This window comes from Anomaloglossus baeobatrachus, chromosome 3, assembly GCF_048569485.1.
Source record: "Anomaloglossus baeobatrachus isolate aAnoBae1 chromosome 3, aAnoBae1.hap1, whole genome shotgun sequence".
Taxonomy (NCBI): Eukaryota; Metazoa; Chordata; class Amphibia; order Anura; family Aromobatidae; genus Anomaloglossus; species Anomaloglossus baeobatrachus.
Genome location: NC_134355.1, coordinates 595,751,842 through 595,776,401, shown reverse-complemented (window position 1 = coordinate 595,776,401; position 24,560 = coordinate 595,751,842). Strand labels below are relative to the sequence as shown.

The following is a 24,560-nucleotide window of genomic DNA, read 5'->3' as shown; positions in this document are numbered from 1 at the left end:
ATTGCATAGTGCCCGAGTCATGCCAGTCTTCAGTACTACCTGCCATACTAATACCAGATACCCACCTGCTCGATCATGCCTTCATGTTCAATGCCCGTCCGCAACAGCCGGTAACAGTTCCCAAACAAATCCCATTTTGTCAGATCATGAGCGCTGTAAACAAATAGCAACAATTCATAGATTCTGGCCCCAATTCCAAAACAAAAGACAAAAGGCGGTACATATTATGTATAGTAATAAAGGGGATTTCTGGGGAGCAAAAGCCATCACTGTACTGCAGTTGTGATGCGGCCTGGTGTCCCAGCAGTCTGTACACCCCGCTACAGGAGGGATGACCAAGCCAAGCATGGCAAAGCAGTGACCTACGGCCAGTGATTGGCTGCAGCAGTCACACCTCTGAGCAGACAATATCCTCCCTGAAGGATCAAGTGCAGTTCAGCAGAGAGCAGGTGAAGTGAGGGGTGTGCTTTTATTTTTTAAATTTAGCCAACATGAACTTTTGAGTAATGATAATTTATTAGCAGCAGCCCCCACCACCAGCAGCGGCCGCCCCCACCACCACCACCACCAGCAGCAGCGGCTGCCCCCGCCACCAGCAGCGGCTGCCCCCGCCACCACCACCACCAGCAGCCGCCACCACCACCAGCAGCCACCACCACCAGCAGCAGCAGCCGCCGCCGCCACCAGCAGCCGCCACCACCACCAGCAGCCGCCACCACCACCACCAGCAGCAGCCGCCGCCGCCACCAGCAGCCGCCGCCGCCACCACCACCCGCCACCACCAGCAGCAGCCGCCACCACCACCACCAGCAGCCCCCATCACCAGCAGCAGCAGCCGCCGCTGCCACCACCAGCAGCAGCCGCCACCACCAGCAGCCGCCACCACCAGCCGCCACCACCACCACCACCAGCAGCAGCCGCCGCCACCAGCAGCCGCCACCACCACCGCCACCACCACCAGCAGCCGCCGCCACCAGCCGCCGCCACCACCACCACCACCACCACCACCAGCAGCAGCCGCCGCCACCAGCAGCCGCCACCACCACCGCCACCACCACCAGCAGCCGCCGCCACCAGCCGCCGCCACCACCAGCCGCCGCCACCACCAGCAGCCGCCACCACCAGCAGCCGCCACCACCACCAGCAGCCGCCACCACCAGCAGCCGCCACCACCACCACCCGCCGCCACCACCAGCAGCAACCGCCACCACCACCAGCCGCCACCACCACCACCACCAGCAGCCCCCACCACCAGCAGCAGCAGCCGCCACTGCCACCACCAGCAGCAGCCGCCACCGCCACAACCAGCAGCAGCCGCCACCACCAGCAGCCGCCGCCACCAGCAGCAGCCGCCACCAGCAGCAGCCGCCGCCACCACCACCAGCAGCAGCCGCCACCACCACCACCACCACCAGCCGCCCCCACCACCAGCAGCAGCCGCCACCAGCAGCAGCCGCCACCACCAGCAGCAGCCGCCACCGCCACCACCAGCAGCCGCCGCCGCCGCCACCAGCAGCCGCCACCACCACCACCACCCGCCACCAGCAGCAGCCGCCACCACCACCAGCAGCCGCCACCACCACCACCACCAGCAGCCCCCACCACCAGCAGCAGCAGCCGCCGCCACCACCACCAGCAGCCGCCGCCGCCACCAGCAGCCGCCACCACCAGCCGCCAACGCCACCACCAGCTGCCACCACCACCAGCAGCAGCCGCCACCACCACCAGCAGCAGCCGCCACCACCACCACCACCAGCAGCCGCCGCCACCACCACCCGCCACCACCAGCAGCAGCCGCCACCACCAGCAGCAGCCGCCACCACCACCAGCGGCCGCCCCCACCACCAGCCGCCCCCCACCACCAGCCGCCCCCACCACCACCACCACCAGCAGCCGCCCCCACCACCAGCAGCCGCCCCCACCACCACCAGCAGCCGCCGCCGCCACCAGCAGCCGCCACCACCAGCTGCCACCACCACCAGCAGCAGCCGCCACCACCACCAGCAGCAGCCGCCACCACCACCAGCAGCAGCCGCCACCACCACCACCAGCAGCCGCCGCCGCCACCACCACCAGCCGCCGCCACCACCCGCCACCACCAGCAGCAGCCGCCACCACCACCAGCGGCCGCCCCCACCACCAGCCGCCCCCACCACCAGCCGCCCCCACCACCAGCCGCCCCCACCACCAGCCGCCCCCACCACCAGCCGCCCCCACCACCAGCCGCCCCCACCACCAGCCGCCCCCACCACCACCACCACCAGCAGCCGCCCCCACCACCAGCAGCCGCCCCCACCACCATTAGCCGCCCCCACCACCAGCAGCCGCCCCCACCACCAGCAGCCGCCCCCACCACCAGCAGCCGCCCCCACCACCAGCAGCCGCCCCCACCACCAGCCGCCCCCACCAGCAGCTGCCGCCACCACCACCAGCCACCACCACCACCACCAGCCGACACTACCACCAGCCGCCTCCCCCCGCCACCAGCAAAATATATCCAGACAACTCCTTTAAATAACACTAGTCTTCGCACAGTTGTGGAATTTACACTCAATCAGCAGATTACAAAGTTTGGTATCTTCAGAGAGGCGACTGTGTAACCAATGACGGGAACATGGCAAACTGCTGGTCTGAAAAGGCAGCTGTGGCACTGCAGGGGAGTCTGTGGAACTGAGCTACAGTACCAGGCACCGCTACATAAGTAACCGGCTGTGCCCATGTACACAATGAAGAGAATGCGGCATTAGCTAAAGCAGCTGGAACATTTCCTATTGAGGATTGTCACTACGTAGAAGATTTCACTATTTGTATCATTTCACTTAGTTTTTTACATTCACATGTACTTTTGATTTATGAGAAAAAAAGAGAATTTTGTTTACTTACCGTAAATTCTTTTTCTTATAGTTCTGTATTGGGAGACCCAGACCATGGGTGTTTAGCTTCTGCCTCCGGAGGACACACAAAGTACTACATTTAAAAGTGTAGCTCCTCACTCTGAGCTTATACACCCCCTGGAGAGCCAGTCCTATCCAGTTTAGTGCAAAAGCTGAAGGAGAATAGCCACCCACAAGTAGAACCGAGCAAGAACCGGAACAACCGGAGACTCTGTCCACGACAACAGCCGGTGATAACACGCGGAACAAGAAAAATTGCCAACAGGCAACAGGGAGGGAGCTGGGTCTCCCAATACGGAACTATAAGAAAAAGAATTTACGGAAAGTAAACAAAATTCTCTTTTTCTTTATCGTTCCTATGGGAGACCCAGACCATGGGACGTTCCAAAGCTGTCCCTAGGTGGGAATAAACAGAAAAAACTAAGAAGTAGGCGGAGCCTAACTTCACAAGTGGGCGACAGCCGCCTGAAGGATGCGTCTGCCTAAGCTCGCATCTGCCGAAGCATGAGCATGCACTTGGTAGTGCTTCGAAAAGGTATGCAGGCTAGTCCAAGTGGCAGCCCGACAGACTTGTTAAGCCTGGTGCCTAAAAGCCCAAGAGGCACCGACAGCTCTGGTCGAGTGTGCTTTGATCCAGAGTATGCAGCGCTTTCTCAAAGCGATGAACAGGGGCCGGACAGAAGGAAGGCAAGGAAATGTCCTGGTTAAGGTGGAAGGGAGAGACCACCTTAGGAAGAAAGTCCGGAGTCGGACGGAGAACTACCTTGTCTTGGTGAAAAACCAAAAAAGGTGACTCCGAGGAGAGCGCAGAGAAAATCAGAGACTCTCCTGAGAAAAGTTATGGCAAGTAGAAAGGCCACCTTTTGAGAAAGACGATACAAAGAAACCTCCCTAAGGGGCTCAAAAGGGGGTTTCTGCAATACCGTGAGGACCAAGTTAAGGTCCCAGGGATCGAAGGGCCGCCGATAAGGCGGAATGATGTGAGACGCACTTTGCATGAAGGTGCGGACCTGAGCCAGCCGGGCGAGACGCCGCTGGAACAGCACTGATAGAGCTGAGACTTGTCCCTTGAGAGAGTTGAGGAACAGTCCTAGCTGCAGACCGGACTGTAAAAAAAGACAGAAGGGTCGGCAACGAGAATGGCCAAGGAGGATGGCCGGAAGAGCGACACCAGGACAGGAAAACTTTTCCAAGTCCTGTGATAGATCTTGACGGAGGAAGACTTACGGGCCCGAGTCATAGTGGAGATGACTTCAGGAGGAATACCAGAAGCCGTCAAAATCCAGGACTCAAGAGCCACGCCGTCAATTTGAGTGCCGCAGAATTCGGGCGGAAAAACGGACCTTGCGAGAGTAGGTCTGGACGGTCCGGAAGATGCCACGGCATCTCTACGGACAGATGGAGCAGGTCCGGATACCAAGCTCGCCTGGGCCAGTCTGGTGCAATGAGGATGACTCGACGGCCCTCCAAATCTGATCTTGCGCAGGACTCTGGGCAAGAAAGCTAGAGGGGGAAACCCGTAGGACAGACGAAACTGGGACCAATCCTGAACCATAGCGTCCGCGGCGAAGGCCTGAGGATCGTGGGAGCGAGCCACGTAGACAGGAACCTTGTTGTTGTGACGGGATGCCATTAGGTCCACGTCCGGAGTGCCCCACTTGCGGCAGATTGACTGAAACACTGCCGGGTGCAGGGACCACTCACCACCGTCCACGGATTGACGGCTGAGATAATCTGCCTCCCAGTTTTCTACGCCTGGGATGTGGACTGCGGATATGGTGGACTTGGAGTCCTCCGCCCATTGAAGAATGCGTTGGACCTCCAACATTGCCAGGCGGCTGCGTGTCCCGCCCTGGTGATTGATGAAGGCAACCGCTGTCGCGTTGTCTGACTGGACTCGAATGTGCCTGCCCGCCAACAGGTGGTGAAAGGCTAGGAGAGCTAGAAGCACAGCTCTGATCGAGAGGGCTGACTCGGACGGAGTCCAAGTGCCCTGTGCTCTGTGGTGGAGATATACCGCTCCCCAGCCGGATAGGCTGGCATCCGTGGTGAGAATCACCCAGGACGGAGTCAGAAAGGAGCGCCTTTGGGACAGGGAGAGGGGCCGAAGCCACCACTGAAGAGAGCTCCTGGTCTGTGGCGACAGAGCCACTAGCCTGTGCAAGGAAGAGGTCCGCTTGTCCCAACAGCGGAGAATGTCCAGCTGCAGGGGACGCAGATGGAACTGGGCAAAGGGAACCGCTTCCATTGACACCACCATCTGACCCAGCACCTGCATGAGGTGCCTGATGGAATGACGGCGGGGCTGCAACAGAGAGCGCACCGCCAGATGAAGGGACTGCTGTTTGACTAAGGGCAGCCTCACAAGTGCCGGCAGAGTCTCGAATTGCATCCCTAGGTACGTAAGTTCCTGGGTCGGGGTCAGAGTGGACTTGGGCAGATTGACAAGCCACCCGAATTGAACAAGCGTGGCGAGAGTGAGCGAGACACTCCGCTGGCAGTCTGCACTGGATGAGGCCTTGACAAGAAGGTCGTCCAGGTAAGGAATCACTGCCAACCCCTGGAGATGCAGGACCGCAACCACTGCTGCCATGACCTTGGTGAAAACACGAGGGGCCGTGGCTAACCCGAAGGGGAGAGCCACGAATTGGAAATGTTCCTCTCCGATTGCAAAGCGTAGCCAACGCTGGTGTGAAACCGCAATAGGCACATGCAGATAGGCATCTCTGATGTCGATGGATGCTAGAAAATCTCCTTGGGTCATTGAGGCAATGACCGATCTCAGAGATTCCATGCGAAAGCGCCGCACCTGAACATGCTTGTTGAGAAGCTTGAGATCCAGGATGGGCCGGAAGGAACCGTCCTTCTTGGGGACTAGGAAGAGGTTTGAGTAGAAACCTCTGAACCGTTCCTGGGCGGGAACCGGTACGATTACTCCGTTGGCCTGCAAGGATGCCACGGCCTGAGAGAAGGCGGCGGCCTTGGAGCAGGGGGGAGCGGACAGAAAAAATCTGTTTGGCGGGCTGGAAGAAAATTCTATCCTGTAGCCGTGGGAGATTATATCCCGCACCCACTGATCGGAGACGTGTTGAAACCACACGTCGCCAAAGTGGGAGAGCCTGCCACCGACCAAGGACGTTGCTGGCGCAGCCAGATAGTCAAGAGGAGGCTGCCTTAGTGGCAGCGGCTCCTCCGCTCTTCTGAGGACGCGGCTTCGCGCGCCAGTTCGGTTTACGATCCTTGGCTGAGGTAGTGGACGAAGCTGAGGGCTTAGAGGATGACCAGTTAGAGGAACGAAAGGAACGAAACCTCGACTGGTTCCTGCCCTGGACAGGTTTCCTGGTTTTAATTTGTGGCAAGGAAGTACTCTTCCCGCCAGTAGCTTCCTTAATAATTTCATCCAGTTGTTCACCGAACAGCTGGGACCCAGCAAAGGGGAGCCCAGCAAGGTTCTTCTTAGAAGAAGCGTCTGCTTTCCACTCTCGAAGCCACAAGATCCTGCGGATCGCGAGAGAATTAGCGGAAGCCACCGCCGTGCGGTGAGAAGCCTCTAGAATGGCAGACATGGCGTAGGATGAAAAAGCCGAAGCCTGAGAAGTTAAGGCAACCATCTCGGGTATAGTGTCCCTGGCGAGGGAATGTATCTCCGCCAGAGACTGCCTTAAGAGCCCACACTGCTGCAAAAGACGGGGAGAACGAGGCTCCTGCCGCCTCATATACAGATTTGGCCAGAAGGTCAACCTGGCGGTCAGTGGGATCCTTAAGAGAGGTGCCATCGGCCACAGAAACGACTGTCCGGGCTGAGATTCTAGACACCGGAGGATCCACCTTTGGGGACTGAGCCCACTCCTTAACCACCTCAGGTGGAAAGGGGAAACGGTCATCAGAACTACGCTTTGGAAAGCGTTTGTCAGGACAGGCCCTGGGCTTGGTCACAGTGGCCTGAAAACTGGAGTGGTTAAAAAACGTACTCCTAGCTCTCTTAGGAGAGGTAAACTGGTGTATTTCTACCAGAGAGGCTTGTTCCTCTGACACTGGTGGATTGAGGTTCAGTACGGAGTTAATGGATGCAATCAAGCCACTAACATCCGCATCACCCTCAGATATGTCAATGGGGTACATAGAGGTAGCGTCTGAGCCCACAGTAAAAGTATCCTCCTCGCCCTGCAATTCAGCTCGTGAATCAGAGCCGTGGGACGAGGAAGGAGAAGGATCCCTGCGTCTCCGTTTAGGGGGACGGGGTCCTAAAACATGTTCTGAGAGTTCTGCAGAGCTCGGAGCAGCAGAGGCAACCTGAGAAGGGGGCTGATGCATGGTCAGCAGAGCCCGGGACAGCTGTCCCATGGAGTCGGCAAAAGACTGGGAGATAGCACTGGAAAAAGATGCTACCCAAGCCGGGGGTTCAGCCACCGGGGCCGGAGCGGCCGGGGGGACCCCTGAAGAGGCTCCAGGCTGAGGCACCACCATGTTAGAGCAGGCATCACAATGTGGGTATGTGCTCGGTTCTGGCAGAATGAGCTTACATGCAATGCATATAGAGTACAGCTTAGCAGACTTGCTCCTAGTGAGAGACATGCTGCTGAGGTGGAGGCTCTGCAGTAAATAATACACTCCTATAGAATGACCCCCTGAGAGTGTATAATAAAGCCCACAACCAGAGGTTGTGGCTTACCAGACAGCTTTCTTGTGTGCCCTCCGGATTCCACAGCTCAGACCCCCAGTGGATGCAACAGCTGCAGCAGCCAGCGCCGATCAGTGTGAGAACGCTGATAAAATGGCGCTGGAGTGAGGAGGGGGGGCGGGGATTAGCCCAAGAGCGGGAATCCGGAGGGCCAAGGAGAGATACAGGGGAGGGAAACATCTCCTCAGAGAGGAGTGTCCTCCCCTCTGCTGAACGGCCGGTGGGCGGCGCCGCCCTGCTCCCCTGCAAAAAATGACATGCAGAGAGACTGAAACCGAAACTAGGCCGCGACTGAAGCCGGGGCCTAGATTTTTACATGCGGCCGACGAGCAGGCACCCTCGGCGCGGTTCTCAGGAAAAAACTAGAGAACAGGCCGTAAAACACAGCAGAGTTACAAAACATACTCTCCCCTCAATAAATGTACCAGGGACCCCTGAAAAACGTCTCAATACTTAGCTTTTGAGACGCAGGGCCATGTCCCTGGGGGGGGGTTAAACGCTCCGTCCGGCAGGAACCTGACAGGGCTGCGGATGGAGACCGGTCTCCTGCAAAGCAGAGAGGACCGTGATGGCTCCCACTTCAAGCCAGAGCCTCAGAGGATGGTGAAGGAGCGCGGCATGTGAAGGCTCCAGCTTTGTAAAGTCAACCTTAACAGCACCGCCGACACAGTGGGGTGAGAAGGGACATGCCGGGAGTCCAGACTGGACCCGCTTTTCTTCCATATCTTTGAAATCAAAAATCTTAAAAATTAAAAATCAGAAAATGCATGTGTGTGTGACCTCCTGAACACAAAGCATTGAACTGGTTAGATTGTCATCCAGGGGGTGTATATAGCCCGGAGGGAGGAGCTACACGTTTTAGTGTAGTACTTTGTGTGTCCTCCGGAGGCAGTAGCTATACACCCATGGTCTGGGTCTCCCATAAGGAACGATGAAGAAATAATCATATACAGCATACTCTCCCCATACAATAAAGAACCGGGACCCCCAACACATAAACGTCTCAGGTACTTAGCTCCTGAGACGCAGGGCCAGGTCCCTGGGGATGAGTGCTCCGGTCCAACAGGATCCTCAAGGGGCTGTGGATGGAGACCGGACTCCTGCCAGGCATGGAGACCGTGCTGGCTCCCACTTCAAGCAAGAGCCCAGGAGGGATGGTGAAGGAGCGCGGCATGTAAGGCTCCAGCCTTGGAAATCAACCTTAACAACACCGCCGACATAGTGGGGTGAGAAGGGACATGCCGGGAGTCCAGACTTGGACCCGCTTTTCTTCAAACTCTTTCCAAAATTCAAACAAATCAGATGAGAATGCATGTGTGGATGTATGCTTCCTGAACACAAAGCGATAAACTGGATAGGACTGGCTCACCAGGGGGTGTATAAGCTCAGAGGGAGGAGCTACACTTTTATGTGTAGTACTTTGTGTGTCCTCCGGAGGCAGAAGCTAAACACCCATGGTCTGGGTCTCCCATAGGAACGATAAAGAAAAAAAATATTTCTTATTAGAAAATTCTGCTTCTTTCTCCTCCTGGTCTCAAAATCCCTCAATTTACCGGTAACAAGTGGTTTCAGTGAAAACAGATTTTTCCCATTAGTGAGATAGGAGGTAAAGTTCTTCAACCATCTATCTCACTGATGAGACAATCTAACACAGTGAAAGGCCAATTTAAGAGGGGAAAAAAGCAGATTTCCCAGGTATGATTATAAAGTTTATTTTCATGTGGATTATTGATTTATAAAGAAGGGAATTTTGTTACTTACCGTAAATTCCTTTTCTTCTAGCTCCTATTGGGAGACCCAGACGATTGGGTGTATAGCACTGCCTCCGGAGGCCACACAAAGCATTACACTAAAAAGTGTAAGGCCCCTCCCCTTCTGGCTATACACCCCCAGTGGGATCACTGGCTCACCAGTTTTAGTGCAAAAGCAAGAAGGAGGAAAGCCAATAACTGGTTTAAACAAATTCACTCCGAAGTAACGTCGGAGAACTGAAAACCGTTCAACATGAACAACATGTGTACCCGAAAAACAACCAAAAATCCCGAAGGACAAGAGGGCGGGTGCTGGGTCTCCCAATAGGAGCTAGAAGAAAAGGAATTTATGGTAAGTAACAAAATTCCCTTCTTCTTCGGCGCTCCATTGGGAGACCCAGACGATTGGGACGTCCAAAAGCTGTCCCTGGGTGGGTAAAGAAATACCTCATGTTAGAGCTGCAAAGACAGCCCTCCCCTACGGGGAGGCAACTGCCGCCTGCAGGACTCTTCTACCTAGGCTGGCGTCCGCCGAAGCATAGGTATGCACCTGATAATGTTTGGTGAAAGTGTGCAGACTCGACCAGGTAGCTGCCTGGCACACCTGTTGAGCCGTAGCCTGGTGTCGTAATGCCCAGGACGCACCCACGGCTCTGGCAGAATGGGCCTTCAGCCCTGATGGAACCGGAAGCCCAGCAGAACGGTAGGCTTCAAGAATTGGTTCTTTGATCCATCGAGCCAGGGTGGCTTTTGAAGCCTGCGACCCTTTGCGCTTACCAGCGACAAGGACAAAGAGTGCATCCGAGCGGCGCAGGGGCGCCGTGCGGGAAATGTAGATTCTGAGTGCTCTCACCAGATCCAACAAATGTAGATCCTTTTCATACCGATGAACTGCATGCGGATAAAAGGAAGGCAAGGAGATATCCTGATTAAGGTGAAAAGAGGATACCACCTTAGGGAGAAACTCCTGAATGGGGCGCAGCACTACCTTGTCCTGGTGGAACACCAGGAAAGGAGCTTTGGATGACAGCGCTGCTAGTTCAGACACTCTCCGAAGAGACGTGACCGCTACCAGAAATGCCACTTTCTGTGAGAGTCGAGAAAGTGACACATCCCTCAGGGGCTCGAAAGGCGGCTTCTGGAGAGCAACAAGGACCTTGTTTAGATCCCACGGATCTAACGGTCTCCTGTACGGAGGTACGATATGACACACCCCCTGCAGGAACGTGCGCACCTTAGAAAGTCGCGCTAGACGCTTCTGAAAAAACACGGATAGTGCCGAGACTTGCCCTTTAAGGGAGCCGAGCGACAAGCCCTTTTCCAACCCAGATTGCAGGAAGGAAAGAAAGACAGGTAACGCGAATGGCCAGGGGGATACTCCTTGTGCAGAGCACCAGGATAAGAATATCTTCCATGTTCTGTGGTAGATCTTAGCAGACGTGGGCTTCCTAGCCTGTCTCATGGTGGCAACGACCCCTTGGGATAATCCTGAAGACGCTAGGATCCAGGACTCAATGGCCACACAGTCAGGTTCAGGGCCGCAGAATTCCGATGGAAAAACGGCCCTTGGGACAGTAAGTCTGGTCGGTCTGGTAGTGCCCACGGTTGGCCGACCGTGAGATGCCACAGATCCGGGTACCACGACCTCCTCGGCCAGTCTGGGGCGACGAGTATGACGCGGCCGCAATCGGATCTGATCTTGCGTAACACTCTGGGCAAGAGTGCCAGAGGTGGAAACACATAAGGGAGCCGGAACTGCGACCAATCTTGCACTAAGGCGTCTGCCGCTAGAGCTCTTTGATCGCGAGACCGCGCTATGAAGGTCGGGACCTTGTTGTTGTGCCGAGACGCCATTAGGTCGATGTCCGGCACCCCCCAGCGGCGGCAGATTTCCTGAAACACGTCCGGGTGAAGGGACCATTCCCCTGCGTCCATGCCCTGGCGACTGAGGAAGTCTGCTTCCCAGTTTTCTACGCCCGGGATGTGAACTGCGGATATGGTGGATGCTCTTTCCTCCACCCACATCAGAATCCGCCTGACTTCCTGGAAGGCTTGCCGACTGCGTGTCCCTCCTTGGTGGTTGATGTATGCCACCGCTGTGGAGTTGTCCGACTGAATTCGGATCTGCTTTCCTTCCAGCCACTGCTGGAAGGCTAATAGGGCAAGATACACTGCCCTGATTTCCAGAACATTGATCTGAAGGGTGGACTCCTGCTGAGTCCACGTCCCTTGAGCCCTGTGGTGGAGAAAAACTGCTCCCCACCCTGACAGACTCGCGTCTGTCGTGACCACTGCCCAGGATGGGGGCAGGAATGATCTTCCCTGTGATAATGAGGTGGGAAGAAGCCACCATTGCAGAGAGTCCTTGGTCATCTGAGAAAGGGAGACTGTCCTGTCTAGGGAAGTTGTCTTCCCGTCCCATTGGCGGAGAATGTCCCATTGAAGTGGGCGCAGATGAAACTGCGCGAACGGGACTGCCTCCATTGCTGCCACCATCTTCCCTAGGAAGTGCATGAGGCGCCTTAAGGGGTGCGACTGACCCTGAAGGAGAGACTGCACCCCTGTCTGTAGTGACCGCTGCTTGTCCAGCGGAAGCTTCACTATCGCTGAGAGAGTATGAAACTCCATGCCAAGATACGTTAGTGATTGAGTCGGTGCCAGGTTTGACTTTGAAAAGTTGATGATCCACCCGAAAGTCTGGAGAGTCTCCAGCGCAACATTCAGGCTGTGTTGGCATGCCTCTTGAGAGGGTGCTTTGACAAGTAGATCGTCTAAGTAAGGAATCACCGAATGTCCCTGAGAATGCAGGACTGCTACCACTGCCGCCATGACCTTGGTGAAAACCCGTGGGGCTGTCGCCAGACCAAATGGCAGAGCTACGAACTGGAGATGGTCGTCTCCTATCACGAAACGTAAAAAACGTTGGTGCTCTGTAGCAATCGGCACGTGGAGATAAGCATCTTTGATGTCTATTGATGCAAGGAAATCTCCTTGAGACATTGAGGCAATGACGGAGCGGAGGGATTCCATCCGGAACCGCCTGGAGTTCACATGCTTGTTGAGCAGCTTTAGGTCCAGAACAGGACGGAACGAGCCGTCCTTTTTTTGGAACCACGAAGAGATTGGAGTAAAAACCTTGTCCTTGTTCCTGCAGAGGAACAGGGATCACCACTCCTTCTGCTCTTAGTGAGCACACCGCCTGCAGAAGGGCATTTGCTCGGTCGGGATGTGGGGAGGTTCTGAAGAACCGAGGCGGAGGATGAGAACTGAATTCTATCCTGTACCCGTGAGACAAAATGTCTGCTACCCACCGGTCTTTGACCTGTGGCAGCCAAATGTCGCAAAAGCGGGAGAGCCTGCCACCGACCGAGGATGCGGAGGGATGAGGCCGAAAGTCATGAGGCAGCCGCCTTGGAAGCAGTTCCTCCGGTTGCTTTCTTGGGGCGTGAATGAGCCCGCCAGGAATCTGAGCTCCTTTGCTCCTTCTGAGTCCCTTTGGACGAGGAGAAATGGGTCTTGCTGGAGCCTCGAAAGGACCGAAACCTCGACTGCCACTTCCTCTGTTGAGGTTTGCTCGATCTGGGCTGGGGTAAGGAGGAGTCCTTACCCTTGGACTGTTTAATGATCTCAGCCAATTGCTCACCAAACAGTCTGTCTCCAGATAGTGGCAAGCTGGTTAAACATTTCTTGGAAGCAGAATCTGCTTTCCATTCCTTTAACCACAAGGCTCTGCGCAAAACCACAGAGTTGGCAGACGCCATTGAGGTACGGCTCGTAGAGTCCAGGACAGCGTTGATAGCGTAAGTCGCAAACGCAGACATTTGCGAGGTTAGGGACGCTACTCGCGGCACTGCTGGACGTATGATAGAGTCCACCTGTGCCAGGCCAGCTGAAATAGCTTGGAGTGCCCACACGGCCGCGAATGCTGGAGCAAACGACGCGCCGATAGCTTCATAGACAGACTTTAACCAAAGGTCCATCTGTCTGTCATTGGCATCTTTAAGTGAAGCCCCATCTTCCACTGCAACTATGGATCTAGCCGCAAGCCTGGAGATTGGGGGGTCCACCTTTGGACACTGGGTCCAGCGTTTGACCACGTCAGGGGGAAAGGGATAACGTGTATCCTTAAGACGTTTGGAGAAACGCTTATCTGGATAAGCATGATGTTTCTGGACTGATTCTCTGAAGTCAGAGTGGTCCAGAAAAGTACTCAATTTACGCTTAGGATACCGGAAATGGAACTTCTCCTGCTGTGCAGCTGCCTCCTCTGCTGAAGGGGCTGGGGGAGAAATATCCAACAGTCTATTGATGGCCGCTATAAGGTCATTTACCATAGCGTCACCATCAGGGGTATCTAGATTGAGAGCGGTGTCAGGATTAGATTCCTGATCACCCACCTCTGTCTCCTCATACAGAGCCTCGTCTCGCTGAGACCCTGACCAGTGTGATGACGGCGAGGGTCTTTCCCAGCGAGCCCGCTTAGGCTGCCTGGGACTGTCATCCGAGTCAGAGTCTTCAGCCTGTGATGCCTGGGACCCCCTTGAAGTACGGATTAGTTCCAACTGAGGGGGACCGGGGAGCATAGACACAGCAGTGTCCATGGTCTGAGAAACTGGCCTGGACTGCAAGGTTTCCAGGATTTTTGTCATAGTCACAGACATCTTATCAGCAAAAACTGCAAATTCTGTCCCCGTCACCGGGGCAGGGTTCACAGGCGTCTCTGCCTGGGCCACTACTACCATAGACTCTGGCTGCCGAAGTGGCACAGGGATTGAACATTGCACACAATGGGGGTCATTGGAACCTGCCGGTAGATTAGCCCCACATGCGGCACAAGCAGTGCATACCGCCTGTGCCTTGGCACCCTTGCGTTTTGCGGATGACATGTTGTTGTCTCCTCAGAGCAATGTAGGGTATAAGCCAAGAAGCGACTGTACAGTGCAATATAAATATATATATGGTACAGGGAAAAAATGCACCAAATAACACTGTGGCACTAGTGGGGCCAGCACTTATGTGCAGCTTACCGCCCGCATAAACGCGGGTGTGTGGTCGCCAGAGTCCCTTGTCTGAGTCCCCCAGAGCCTGTGTCCGTTCTCCAGCCAGACTGCATGTAGGAATAGCTGCCGGCGTCCTGTGGAGAGGGGCGGGCCCTGGGCGTGTTGAGACCAAGAGCGGGAAACTTGCGTCCCCACTGTGCCCAGTGAGAGGGCTGGAGTATGTAAATAAGACTCCAGCCCTCGGCGCTGACTATAGAACAGCGTCTCTCCCTTTCCCTGATTGACAGGGTGGGGGCGGGAACGAAGCAGAGCTAGGCCGCAAAAGCCGGGGACTAGATTTATGAGCGCTGCCGCCGTAAAAGCGCGGGCAGCGCGAGTCCCCGGCGCACTACAAGTCCCAGCCGCGCCGCCGCTCCCGGAGCGGCCGGCGCGGTAGTTCCCAAGACGTAAAATCACCCAGCTAAGCTGCAGTGACTCTAACCCGAGCACGCAGCGCTAGTGCCCCCGGCGCACTAGCACACCCAGCAAGCCTGGAGTGTGCGTGGCCTGTCTGTGCGGGGACACAGAGTACCTGAACGTTGCAGGGCCTTGTCCCTGACTGTACTCAGCTCCTCCAGCAGGGTCTCTGGGTCTGTGGATGGAGCTCGGCCTCAGGGTTTGGGGGCCGGTAAGATCCCACTTCCACAGAGCCCCTCAGGGGGATGGGGAAGGAAAGCAGCATGTGGGCTCCAGCCTCCGTACCCGCAATGGGTACCTCAACCTTACAAACCGCAAGTGGGGTGAGAAGGGAGCATGCTGGGGGCCCTATATGGGCCCTCTTTTCTTCCATCCGATAGAGTCAGCAGCTACTGCTGACTAAACAGTGGAGCTATGCGTGGATGTCTGACCTCCTTCGCACAAAGCAGAAAACTGGTGAGCCAGTGATCCCACTGGGGGTGTATAGCCAGAAGGGGAGGGGCCTTACACTTTTTAGTGTAATGCTTTGTGTGGCCTCCGGAGGCAGTGCTATACACCCAATCGTCTGGGTCTCCCAATGGAGCGCCGAAGAAATAAAAATTATAAAATGACGGTTATTCTAAAGTATAAGACAAGAAAACAAAGTGCACTCACTTGTGAAAACACGTTAATCGCTTCAATGACGCCAAGACATTGTATACATCATCCTCGTCTGCTTCATCGATCTAGAGAAGGAACCGTACACAGAAGAGGGATATTTCACAGACGCCATTTCAAATCCATCTTTCTACAAACATTCCAACTTCGCATTCGTCAGCAGTATCAATATATACATATATATGTGCCCTGTATCAAAAGTAGAAAGGATTTCTCACAGTTTGTGAAGAACAAAGGTTACTTTATTAGAGGAAAAAGTGAGAAACGCCCAAGAGGAAACCAAGGGATCAGTATTTGGTTTAGCTCTGGATCTGTTACCAGCTTGTAATTCGACCATGTTTAGTACCACTCGTATTAAAACGCAAAAGACCTTGTGTAGTGTATCAACAGTTTCAAGAAAATAGAGCATATAGCGGTAAAAAGAAATTCATCATGAAGTCTTTCACTAAAGGGGGTGTTACACGCAGGATATCGCTAGCGAGCATACCCGCCCCCGTCTGTTGTGCATCACGGGCAAATCGCTGCTCGTGGCGCACAATATCGTTAGGAGCAGTCACACGGACTTACCTGCTTAGTGACGTCGCTGTGGCTGGCGAACCGCCTCCTAAGGAGCCGGTTCGTGCGACGTCACAGCGGCGTCACTAAGCGGAGGGGCGGAGATGAGCGGGACGTAACATCCCGCCCACCTCCTTCCTCCCGCATTGCCGGCGGCCGCAGGTAAGCTGCAGTTCGTTGTTCCCGGGGTGTCACACGTAGCAATGTGTGCTGCCTCGGGAACGATGAACAACCTGCGTCCTCCACAATAAACGATTTGATTTTTTAAAAAGGAACGACGTGTCAACGATGGACGATTTGGTGAGTATTATCCATTGTTAACGGTCATTCGTGCGTGCGTGTCACGCAACGACGTCGCTAACGATGCCGGATGTGCGTCACGGAATCAGTGACCCCGGCCTTTAGAAACAAGAATGTCACAGGATAGGGGACGGTGAAACTTCTCCAACCATTCCCTCCAGGGCTGTGTCACACCAAAACTTGACTTTTATTCATATGAAAACAAGAGTCACAAATAGACTGGTTGTCTATGGCTCCTCCCTGCCCACACCACCCCACTTCATGATTGACAGAGGTGACATTGATAGTGGAGACGGAGCTCTGCTGCACAATCAAGTGGCCATGGTGCCGGGAGGAAAAAGTGGAGAGGAGCAACAGACGGCTTGACCCCAAATCATCAAAGTATTTTCCCCAAATCTGTGATGTAAAACACTTTGAAAAGTTGTAAATTTCTTGTGAAATTCAAAGTTACCAGTCCTGGACTGATACACAAAACTGGGGATGATGGGGCATGGCAAACCCCACCCGACCGACCCCTCAAGTTATGTTACTTTCAGTGGTGCCACGGCTAATGGGAGGTTGTCACGTCACACGAGCCCCGCATTGAATCAGTGCTGTCTTCTTTCTCCCCACCTTTGGACCAAATTAGTTCATCAACAGGAAGTGAGCACTACGACTGCAATCACTTCCTGTAGATTGCTCGCTTGGTCCAAAGGTGGGAAGAAAGAAGACAGCGCTGATTGGACGCGGGTCTCGTGTGATGTTACAACTTCAAGGAACCACAGCACTGCTGGAAGGGTGCCAGTATGGGAGAAGAGTATAGGCTTTATTATTTTACCTGGGGGAAACAAGGAATCAGAAAGGGGGTTGTCCTAGTAGTGAACAAGCCCTTTAAGTTTAACTTACGCCAGTGATAAGATGCACCTAATTCATTAAGTGGCGTTAAAAGGTACAGACCTTTTCAATAAGTACCCATACCTCTGTAATCTACAGATCTAAGTCATACCAAACTTAAACACATTACCCATTCAGAAAAATGGGGGAAGAGAGTGGGGTGATTGGAGAAAAAAAAAAGAAGAAAGGACATTTAGGCCTCAGTCATTTTTTTCCTTTTGTCTTCTTTGACATGGAACGTGTCCTTTAGAAAAGAACCATCTCCTCAGTTAGCCATTAAAAGGTATCAACCACTGAGGACTTTACTTCTTTTAAACAATTTTTTTTAGAAAAGAACGTGATTTACGATTTTCGGTGTCTTCCAACCCTTTGTAACATGCACTTCCTACTGAATGCTATGGGATAAGTGCAAAAAAACAAAAACCCCAAAACAAAACCATAATATGTTTTTCATTTCATTACAGACATTCATGTAGCATCTGTCCTTGATATTTTGGAGGAAATGCTGCGGTTTTCTTGAAGACCCTCTGTGATAACACCTTTGCTGAGCTGTGGGCTCACTATTTCCCTGCTAATATGGGATGCTTACTTCTTGCAGTAAATCCTCTACGGCATGTGAGAAGCGATCCACCAGCTCATCGATCAGCTGACTGTGCGCCACGTCCACCCTGTTCTGGATTGTGTACTCCTCGCTGCACAGGATGCTGTACGTCTTACTGCAGGCTTCCAACACGTCCGACTCGGTATGTTTCTCCACCACAAACTTGATTTGCTTTAGTAAACTGTCCAGGTGCTGTAGATGGAAAGAACAAGATTTAGGGACACATCCAATACGCCGTCTGACCTATACACTGCACGTGACTCAAACTACTACGGTCTTACAATTGGTCACTACGTCCAGCAAACTATACACTTGAGGAAACTGCTGGCCGTATCTACCATTTCACTCCTGGATAAGAACATGTGGGGCTAGTAGGACACCATAGACAGATCCAGGGACAACGCTACCTACCTTCTCCATGCGGCCAGTGCTGTACAGCTCTAGATCAAAAAACTGAGGGATTTGTAAAAGATTTGCCACCTTCTCCGCATCAGCAGAATACTAGAGAAAACGGAACAGAACGTTATATATTGTGCATGTCACCATCAGATACACAATGTGTCAACAAACAAAACAGATTACATTACAAAAGTAATGCCTATAATCTACGCCTGCATCGATTTCTTTTCACTTCATATCCAAGGACTTCTAAGTTTTGGTATTGAGTGCTGCACGCAGTAAGATGATTTTGGGCACTCACCGTAAGATCTTTCTCTGAGTCTTCATTGGGGTACACAGGAAACAATGGGGTATATGCTGCTGCCACCAGGAGGCGACACGAGGCAAAAAATACAAGTTTAACTCCTCCTCTGCAGTATATACCCACCTACTGGCAGGAAATTATTCAGTTATTTGCTTAGTGTCGTAAGAGGTGGAGTGGCAGCAGCATATACCCATTGTTTCCTGTGTCCCCCAATGAAACGAAAGAGAAATGGTGATTGTAAGGCCTGGAAGCCAGACTCCAAAGACACCAGTCCACACATGCTTTCCCCCTCATTTTGGTCTTTTTCAAAAGAAAGGCAGCTTATAACTAAGGCTAGGTTCACATTTCTGTTGTTTTGCATCAGTCACATGCGTTGCTTGACGCTTGTGACTGATGCGTTGCACAACGGATGACAAGAATTAGAACTCATTGTCGGGCTCCGTTGTAAAACGTGAAAGAGAGAACGATCAGCTGATCGTTCTCAATAGCCGGCCGCCGGATTTTGAGAGCGAACCGGTGAGCTCCCGGAGGCCGGCTAATGAGAGTGATCAGCTGATCGTTTGGCACCCGAGAGAGCATGCGCAGCAAAATCCTAAGGATTGCGCTGCTCAAACAACGTTACACTCTACGATCATGCCGCCCAACGGTCAGTCGTTCCACGACTGATCAGTCAGGCGGAGGATGCAACGTAGCGTCATCAGTCACAATCCGCCGCTCATACAAGTCTATGGGAACAACGGAATCCGCCAAACGAATTGCGTTGTTTACCAGAGCCGAAGATACAAATTGACGGAAATGTGAATCTAGCCTAACTCCTAACTAACTTTGTAGGAAGCCCAGCAGGGATAGGTGGTTTAATCATAAAAGGGGCTGGCAGCAGGAGAGAATTCCTTTAGTCCCTTCGCCTGGTTTCACCTTCATGACTCGGCCATTTTTTTAAGTTCCGACAACTTTAGGAGGTTATAATTCTGGAACGCTTCAATGGATCCCGATGATTGAGACTATTTTCGTTACGTGTTGTATTTCATGAATAATGGTCAATTTTGGACTATTTTTTGCCTTTACTTATATAAAAATTGCAAATCTGCCAAAAAATGTTAAAATTTCACAATTTTCAAACTTTGAATTTTTGTGCCCTTAAACCAGAGTTATAGCACACAAAATAGTTAACATTTCCCACACATCTAGTTTACATTAGCACAATTTTTTAATAAAATCTTTTCGTTAGGAAGTTAGAAGGGCTCAAAGTTTAACAACTTAATTTTTTTTTCCCAACAAAAAATAGAATTTTGTTACTTACCGTAAATTCTTTTTCTTATAGTTCTGTATTGGGAGACCCAGACCATGGGTGTATAGCTTCTGCCTCCGGAGGAGACACAAAGTACTACACTCAAACGTGTAGCTCCTCCCTCCTAGCATATACACCCCCTGGTAGCCAGTCCTAGCCAGTTTAGTGCAAAAGCTGAAGGAGGACATCCACCCACAAGTAGAGACAGGGCAAAACCCGGAACATCCGGAACCTCTGTCTACAACAACAGAAGGTGATAACACACGGAACAAGAAACCTGCCGACAGGCAACAGGGAGGGTGCTGGGTCTCCCATGTCGGAACTATAAGAAAAAGAATTTACGGTAAGTAACAAAATTCTCTTTTTCTTCATCGTTCCTTATGGGAGACCCAGACCATGGGACGTTCTAAAGCAGTCCATGGGTGGGAATAAACAGAAAACTGAGAAGTAGGCGAAACCTAACTTCACAAATGGGCGACAGCCGCCTGAAGGATGCGTCTGCCCAAACTCGCATCTGCCGAAGCAAGAGCATGCACTTGGTAGTGCTTCGAAAAGATATGCAGACTAGTCCAAGTGGCAGTCTGACAGACCTGCTGAGCCGTAGCCTGGGCCTGAAAGCCTAAGAGGGACCGACAGCTCTGATCAAATGTGCCTTGATCCCCGGCGGGAGAGGCACTTGAGTACACTGGTAGGTATCGGAAAAAAGGCCGACCTAAACCAACGAGCCAGGGTCGGCTTAAAAGCCGAGAGGCCCTTACGCTGACCAGCGGTCAGCACAAAGGAGAGGTGCACCGCCTAAGAACCGCGGTGCGAGTCACATAGATCCGGAGCGCCCGCACCAGATCCAGAGTATGCAACGCCCTTTCAAGGCGATGAACAGGAGCCGGACAAAAGGAAGGCAGGAAAAATGCCCCGGTTAAGGTGGAAGTAGCAACCACCTTAGGGAGAAAGTCCGGAGTCGGACGGAGGACCACCTTGTCTAGATGAAGGAGGACTCCGAAGAGAGTGCGGCCACAACAGAGACTCCCTTGAGGGAAGTTATGGCCACTAGAAAGACCACTTTCTGTGAAAGACTAAACAAAGAAACCTCCCTAAGAGGCTCAAAGGGGGGTTTCCGGAAACCGTGAGGACCGAATTAAGGTCCCAGGGCCCCAAAGGCCGCCGGTAAGGCGGAATAATGTGAGATGCGCCCTGCATGAAGGAACGCACCTGGACCAGCCGGGCGATACGCCGCTGGCACAACGCTGACAGAGCCGAGACCTGTTCCTTAAGGGAATTGAGGGACAGGAGGGTCGGCAAGGCCAAAAGCCAAGGATACTTCCCAGCTCGAGTCATAGTGGAGATGACTTCAGGAGGGATACCAGAAGTCGTCAAGATCCATGACTCAAAACGCCACACCGTCAATCTGAGAGCCGCAGGTTCTGGCGGAAAGATGGACCTCGTGAGAGAAGGTCTGGACAGTCCGGGAGATGCTATGGCATCTCTACGGACAGACGGAGCAGGTCAGGGTACCAAGCTTGCCTGGGTCAGTCTGGAGTAATGAGAATGACCCGACGGCCCTCCTTTCTGATCTTGCGCAGGACTCTGGGCAAGAACTAGAGAGTGAAACACGTAAGACAGACGAAGCTGGGACCAAACTTGAACCAGTGCGTCTGCCGCAAAAACCTGAGGATCGTGGAGCCACGGTTTGACGGCTGAGACAATCTGCCTCCCAGTTTCCCACGTCTGAGATGTGGGCTGCGGATATGGTGGACTAGGAGTCCTCCGTCCACTGAAGAATGCGATGAACCTCTAACATTGTCAGGCGGCTGAGTGTCCCTCCCTGGAGGTTGATGTAGGCAAACGCTGTAGCGTTGTCTGACTGGACTCGAATGTGCCTGGCCGCCAACAGATAGCGAAAGGCTTAGAGAGCTAGAGACACAGCTCTGACTTCCAGCACATTGATCCAGAGGGATAATTCGGACAGAGTCCAAGTGCCCTGCGCTCCATGGTGGAGATATACTGCTCCCCAGCAGGATAGACTAGCATCTTGGTGAGGATCACCCGGGACAGAGCCAGGAAGGAGCGTCCCTGAGACAGAGGGGCCGAAGCCACCACTGAAACGAGCCCCTGGTCTGTGGCGAAGCCACCACCCCGTGGAAGGAGGAAGTCCGCTTGTTCCAACAGCGGAAAATATCCAGCCGCAGAGGACGCAGATGGAACTGGGCAAGGGAATCGCTTCCATTGACACCACCATCTGATCCAGCACCTGTATTAGGTGCCTGATGGACCGACGTCGACCGCCAGCGGGGGTACTGCTGTTTGACTAAAAGCAGCTTCACAAGTGTCGACAGAGTCTCGAATTGCGTCCCTGGGAATATGAACTTCAGGGTCGAAGTCAGAGTGGGCTTGGACAGAATGACAAACCACCCGAATTGGTTAGAGTGGTGAAAGTGAGCGAGGCACTCCGCTAACAGTTTGCACTGGATGAAGCCCAAACTAGAAGGCCGTCCAGGACAGAAGGATCACTGCCAAACCCTAGAGGTGCAGGACCACAATCACAGCTGCCCCGCCCTTGAGAATACTCGAGGGGCCGTGGCTAACCCTAAGGGAGGAGCCACGAATCAGACCACTCTGAATGCAAAACGTAGCCAAGGCTGGTGTGAAACTGCGATTGGCACATGCAGATAGGCATCTCTGATGTCGATGGATGCTAGGGAATCTCCTTGGGTCATTGATTGATCGCAGAGACTCCATGCGACAATGCCGCACCTGAACATGCTTGAGAAGCTTGAGATCCAGGTCGGAAGGCATCGCCCTCTTCAGGTACTGGGAATAGATTTAAGCAGAAATCTCAGAACCGTTCCCAGTCGGGAACCGGTACAATTACTCCAGTGGCCTGCAAGAATGCCACAGCCTGTGAGAAGGCGCGGCCTTGGAGCAGGGGGGAGTTGCAGAAAAAATCTGTTTGGCGGGCTGGATAGAATTCTATCCTGTAGCCGTGGGAGATTGGTATCTCGCACCCACTGATCGGAGACGTGTTAAAACCATACGTCGCCAAAGTGGGAGAGCCTGCCACCGACCAAGGACGTTGCTGGCGTGGCCAGATAGCCAGGGGGAGGCTGACTTAGTGGCAGCATCTCCTGCGGTCTCCTCGTGCGCCATTTGGAGCCACCACCCCGCTTGGCTGAGCCAGTGGACGAGGCCGAGGGCTTAGAGAACGATCAGATGGAGGAACGAAAAGAACGAAACCTCGACTGATTCGTGTCCTGGACAGGTTTCCTGGTTTAGGTTTGTGGCATGGAAGAACTCTTCCCGCCAAGAGCTTCCTTAATAATTTCATCCAGTTGTTCCCGAATAGTCTGGTCCCAGCAAAAGGGAGCCCAGCAAGGAACTTCTTTAGAAGCATCCGCCGTCCAGTTCCGAAGCCACAGGAGCTTGCGGATAGCGAGGAAATTAGCCGAGGCCACCGCAGTGCGGTGAGAGTCTCCAGCATGGCAGACATGGCATAGGATGAAAAGACTGAAGTCTGGAAGTTAAGACAACCATTTCGGGCAAAGAGTCCCTGTGAGGGAATGCATCTCCTCCAGAGAAGCAGAGATGGCTTTAAAAACCGCACTGCTGCAAGAGCTGGGGAGAACGAGGCCCCTGCCGCCTCCATACAGATTTGGCCAGAAGGACAACCTGGCGGACAGCAAAGCCATAAGTGAGGAGCCATCAGCCACTGATACAACGGTCCGGGCTGAGTGTCTAAACACCGGAGGGACCACCTTTGGTGAATGAGCCCGCTCCTTGACCACCTCTGGTGGAAAGGGAAAACTGCCATCAGAACCACGCTTTGGGAAGAGTTTGCCAGAGCAGACCCTGGGCTTGGTCACAGTGGCCTGAAAACTGGAGTGGTTAAGGAACACACTCATTGTTCACTTAGGCAAGGTAAACTGGTGCCTTTTCGCCAGAGAGGGTTGTTCCTCTGATACTGGCGGATTCCAGTACAGAATTAATGTACAGTGGGATAGGGGGGTGCGGGGGGCACACTTGGTGTGCAGAGAGGAGCATATATGTGTTGTGCTTCTCTGGTCCCCCCGGTTCAGTGGGTTTTTTATTGCCTGCGCTCCGCACCCTGCTGTCAGCCACTGATACAACTATCCGGGCTGAAATACTAGACACCGGAGGGACCACCCTTGGTGAATGAGCCCACTCCTTGACCACCTGTGGTGGAAGGGAGAAAAGTCATCAGAACGACGCTTTGGGAGCGTCTGTCAGGACAGGCTCTGGGCTTGGTCCAGTGGGCGGAAAACTGGAGTGGTTAAGGAACACACTCCTTGTTCTCCGTCAGGTATACTGATGCCTTTCTGCCAGAGGGGGATACCCCCCTGATACAGGCGGATTGAGGTCCAGTACAAATATAATGGACGCAATCAAATCATTAGCATCTGCATCACCTTTGGACAGATCAATGGCACATTAAGTAGCGTCCGAGCCCCCAGAAAAGACATCCTCCTTGTCCCGTGAGGACAGGGGACCCTGCGTCTCCATTTTAGGAGGACGGGAACTGAGACCAGAGGAAGAGTCCTCTGAGAGCTTGCTGAGCAAGCCGTAGCAGCAGAAGCGCCCTGAAGGGGGCTAATGCATGCTCAGCACCACCGGAGCAGCTGGAGGGACCACTGATGAGCCTCCAGGCTGAGGGATCACTGTGTTTATGTGCTCAGTACAGTCTACATGCAGTGCATATTAAAGTCTTGCAGCCTTGCTCTGATGTGAGACATGCTGCAGAAGTGGGGGCTCTGTGAGGGAATGCATCTCCAGAATGACCCCCAACAGA

The 24,560-nt window shown here is 53.6% G+C and overlaps 1 protein-coding gene across 3 annotated transcripts in view; it reads right to left on the bottom strand.

The window, feature by feature from the left end:
* Nucleotides 1-24,560, bottom strand: part of STAG1 (STAG1 cohesin complex component) — a 331,716-nt gene that overhangs the window by 87,305 nt on the left and 219,851 nt on the right. For all 3 annotated transcript variants that reach the window (XM_075341032.1, XM_075341033.1, XM_075341034.1), the window contains exons 18-21: nt 18,180-18,269; nt 17,757-17,960; nt 15,437-15,507; nt 66-153 (exon numbers count right to left, since the gene is read on the bottom strand). In XM_075341032.1, coding sequence (XP_075197147.1) covers nt 66-153; nt 15,437-15,507; nt 17,757-17,960; nt 18,180-18,269 — 453 coding nt within the window. The remainder of the gene's footprint in view (nt 1-65; nt 154-15,436; nt 15,508-17,756; nt 17,961-18,179; nt 18,270-24,560) is intronic.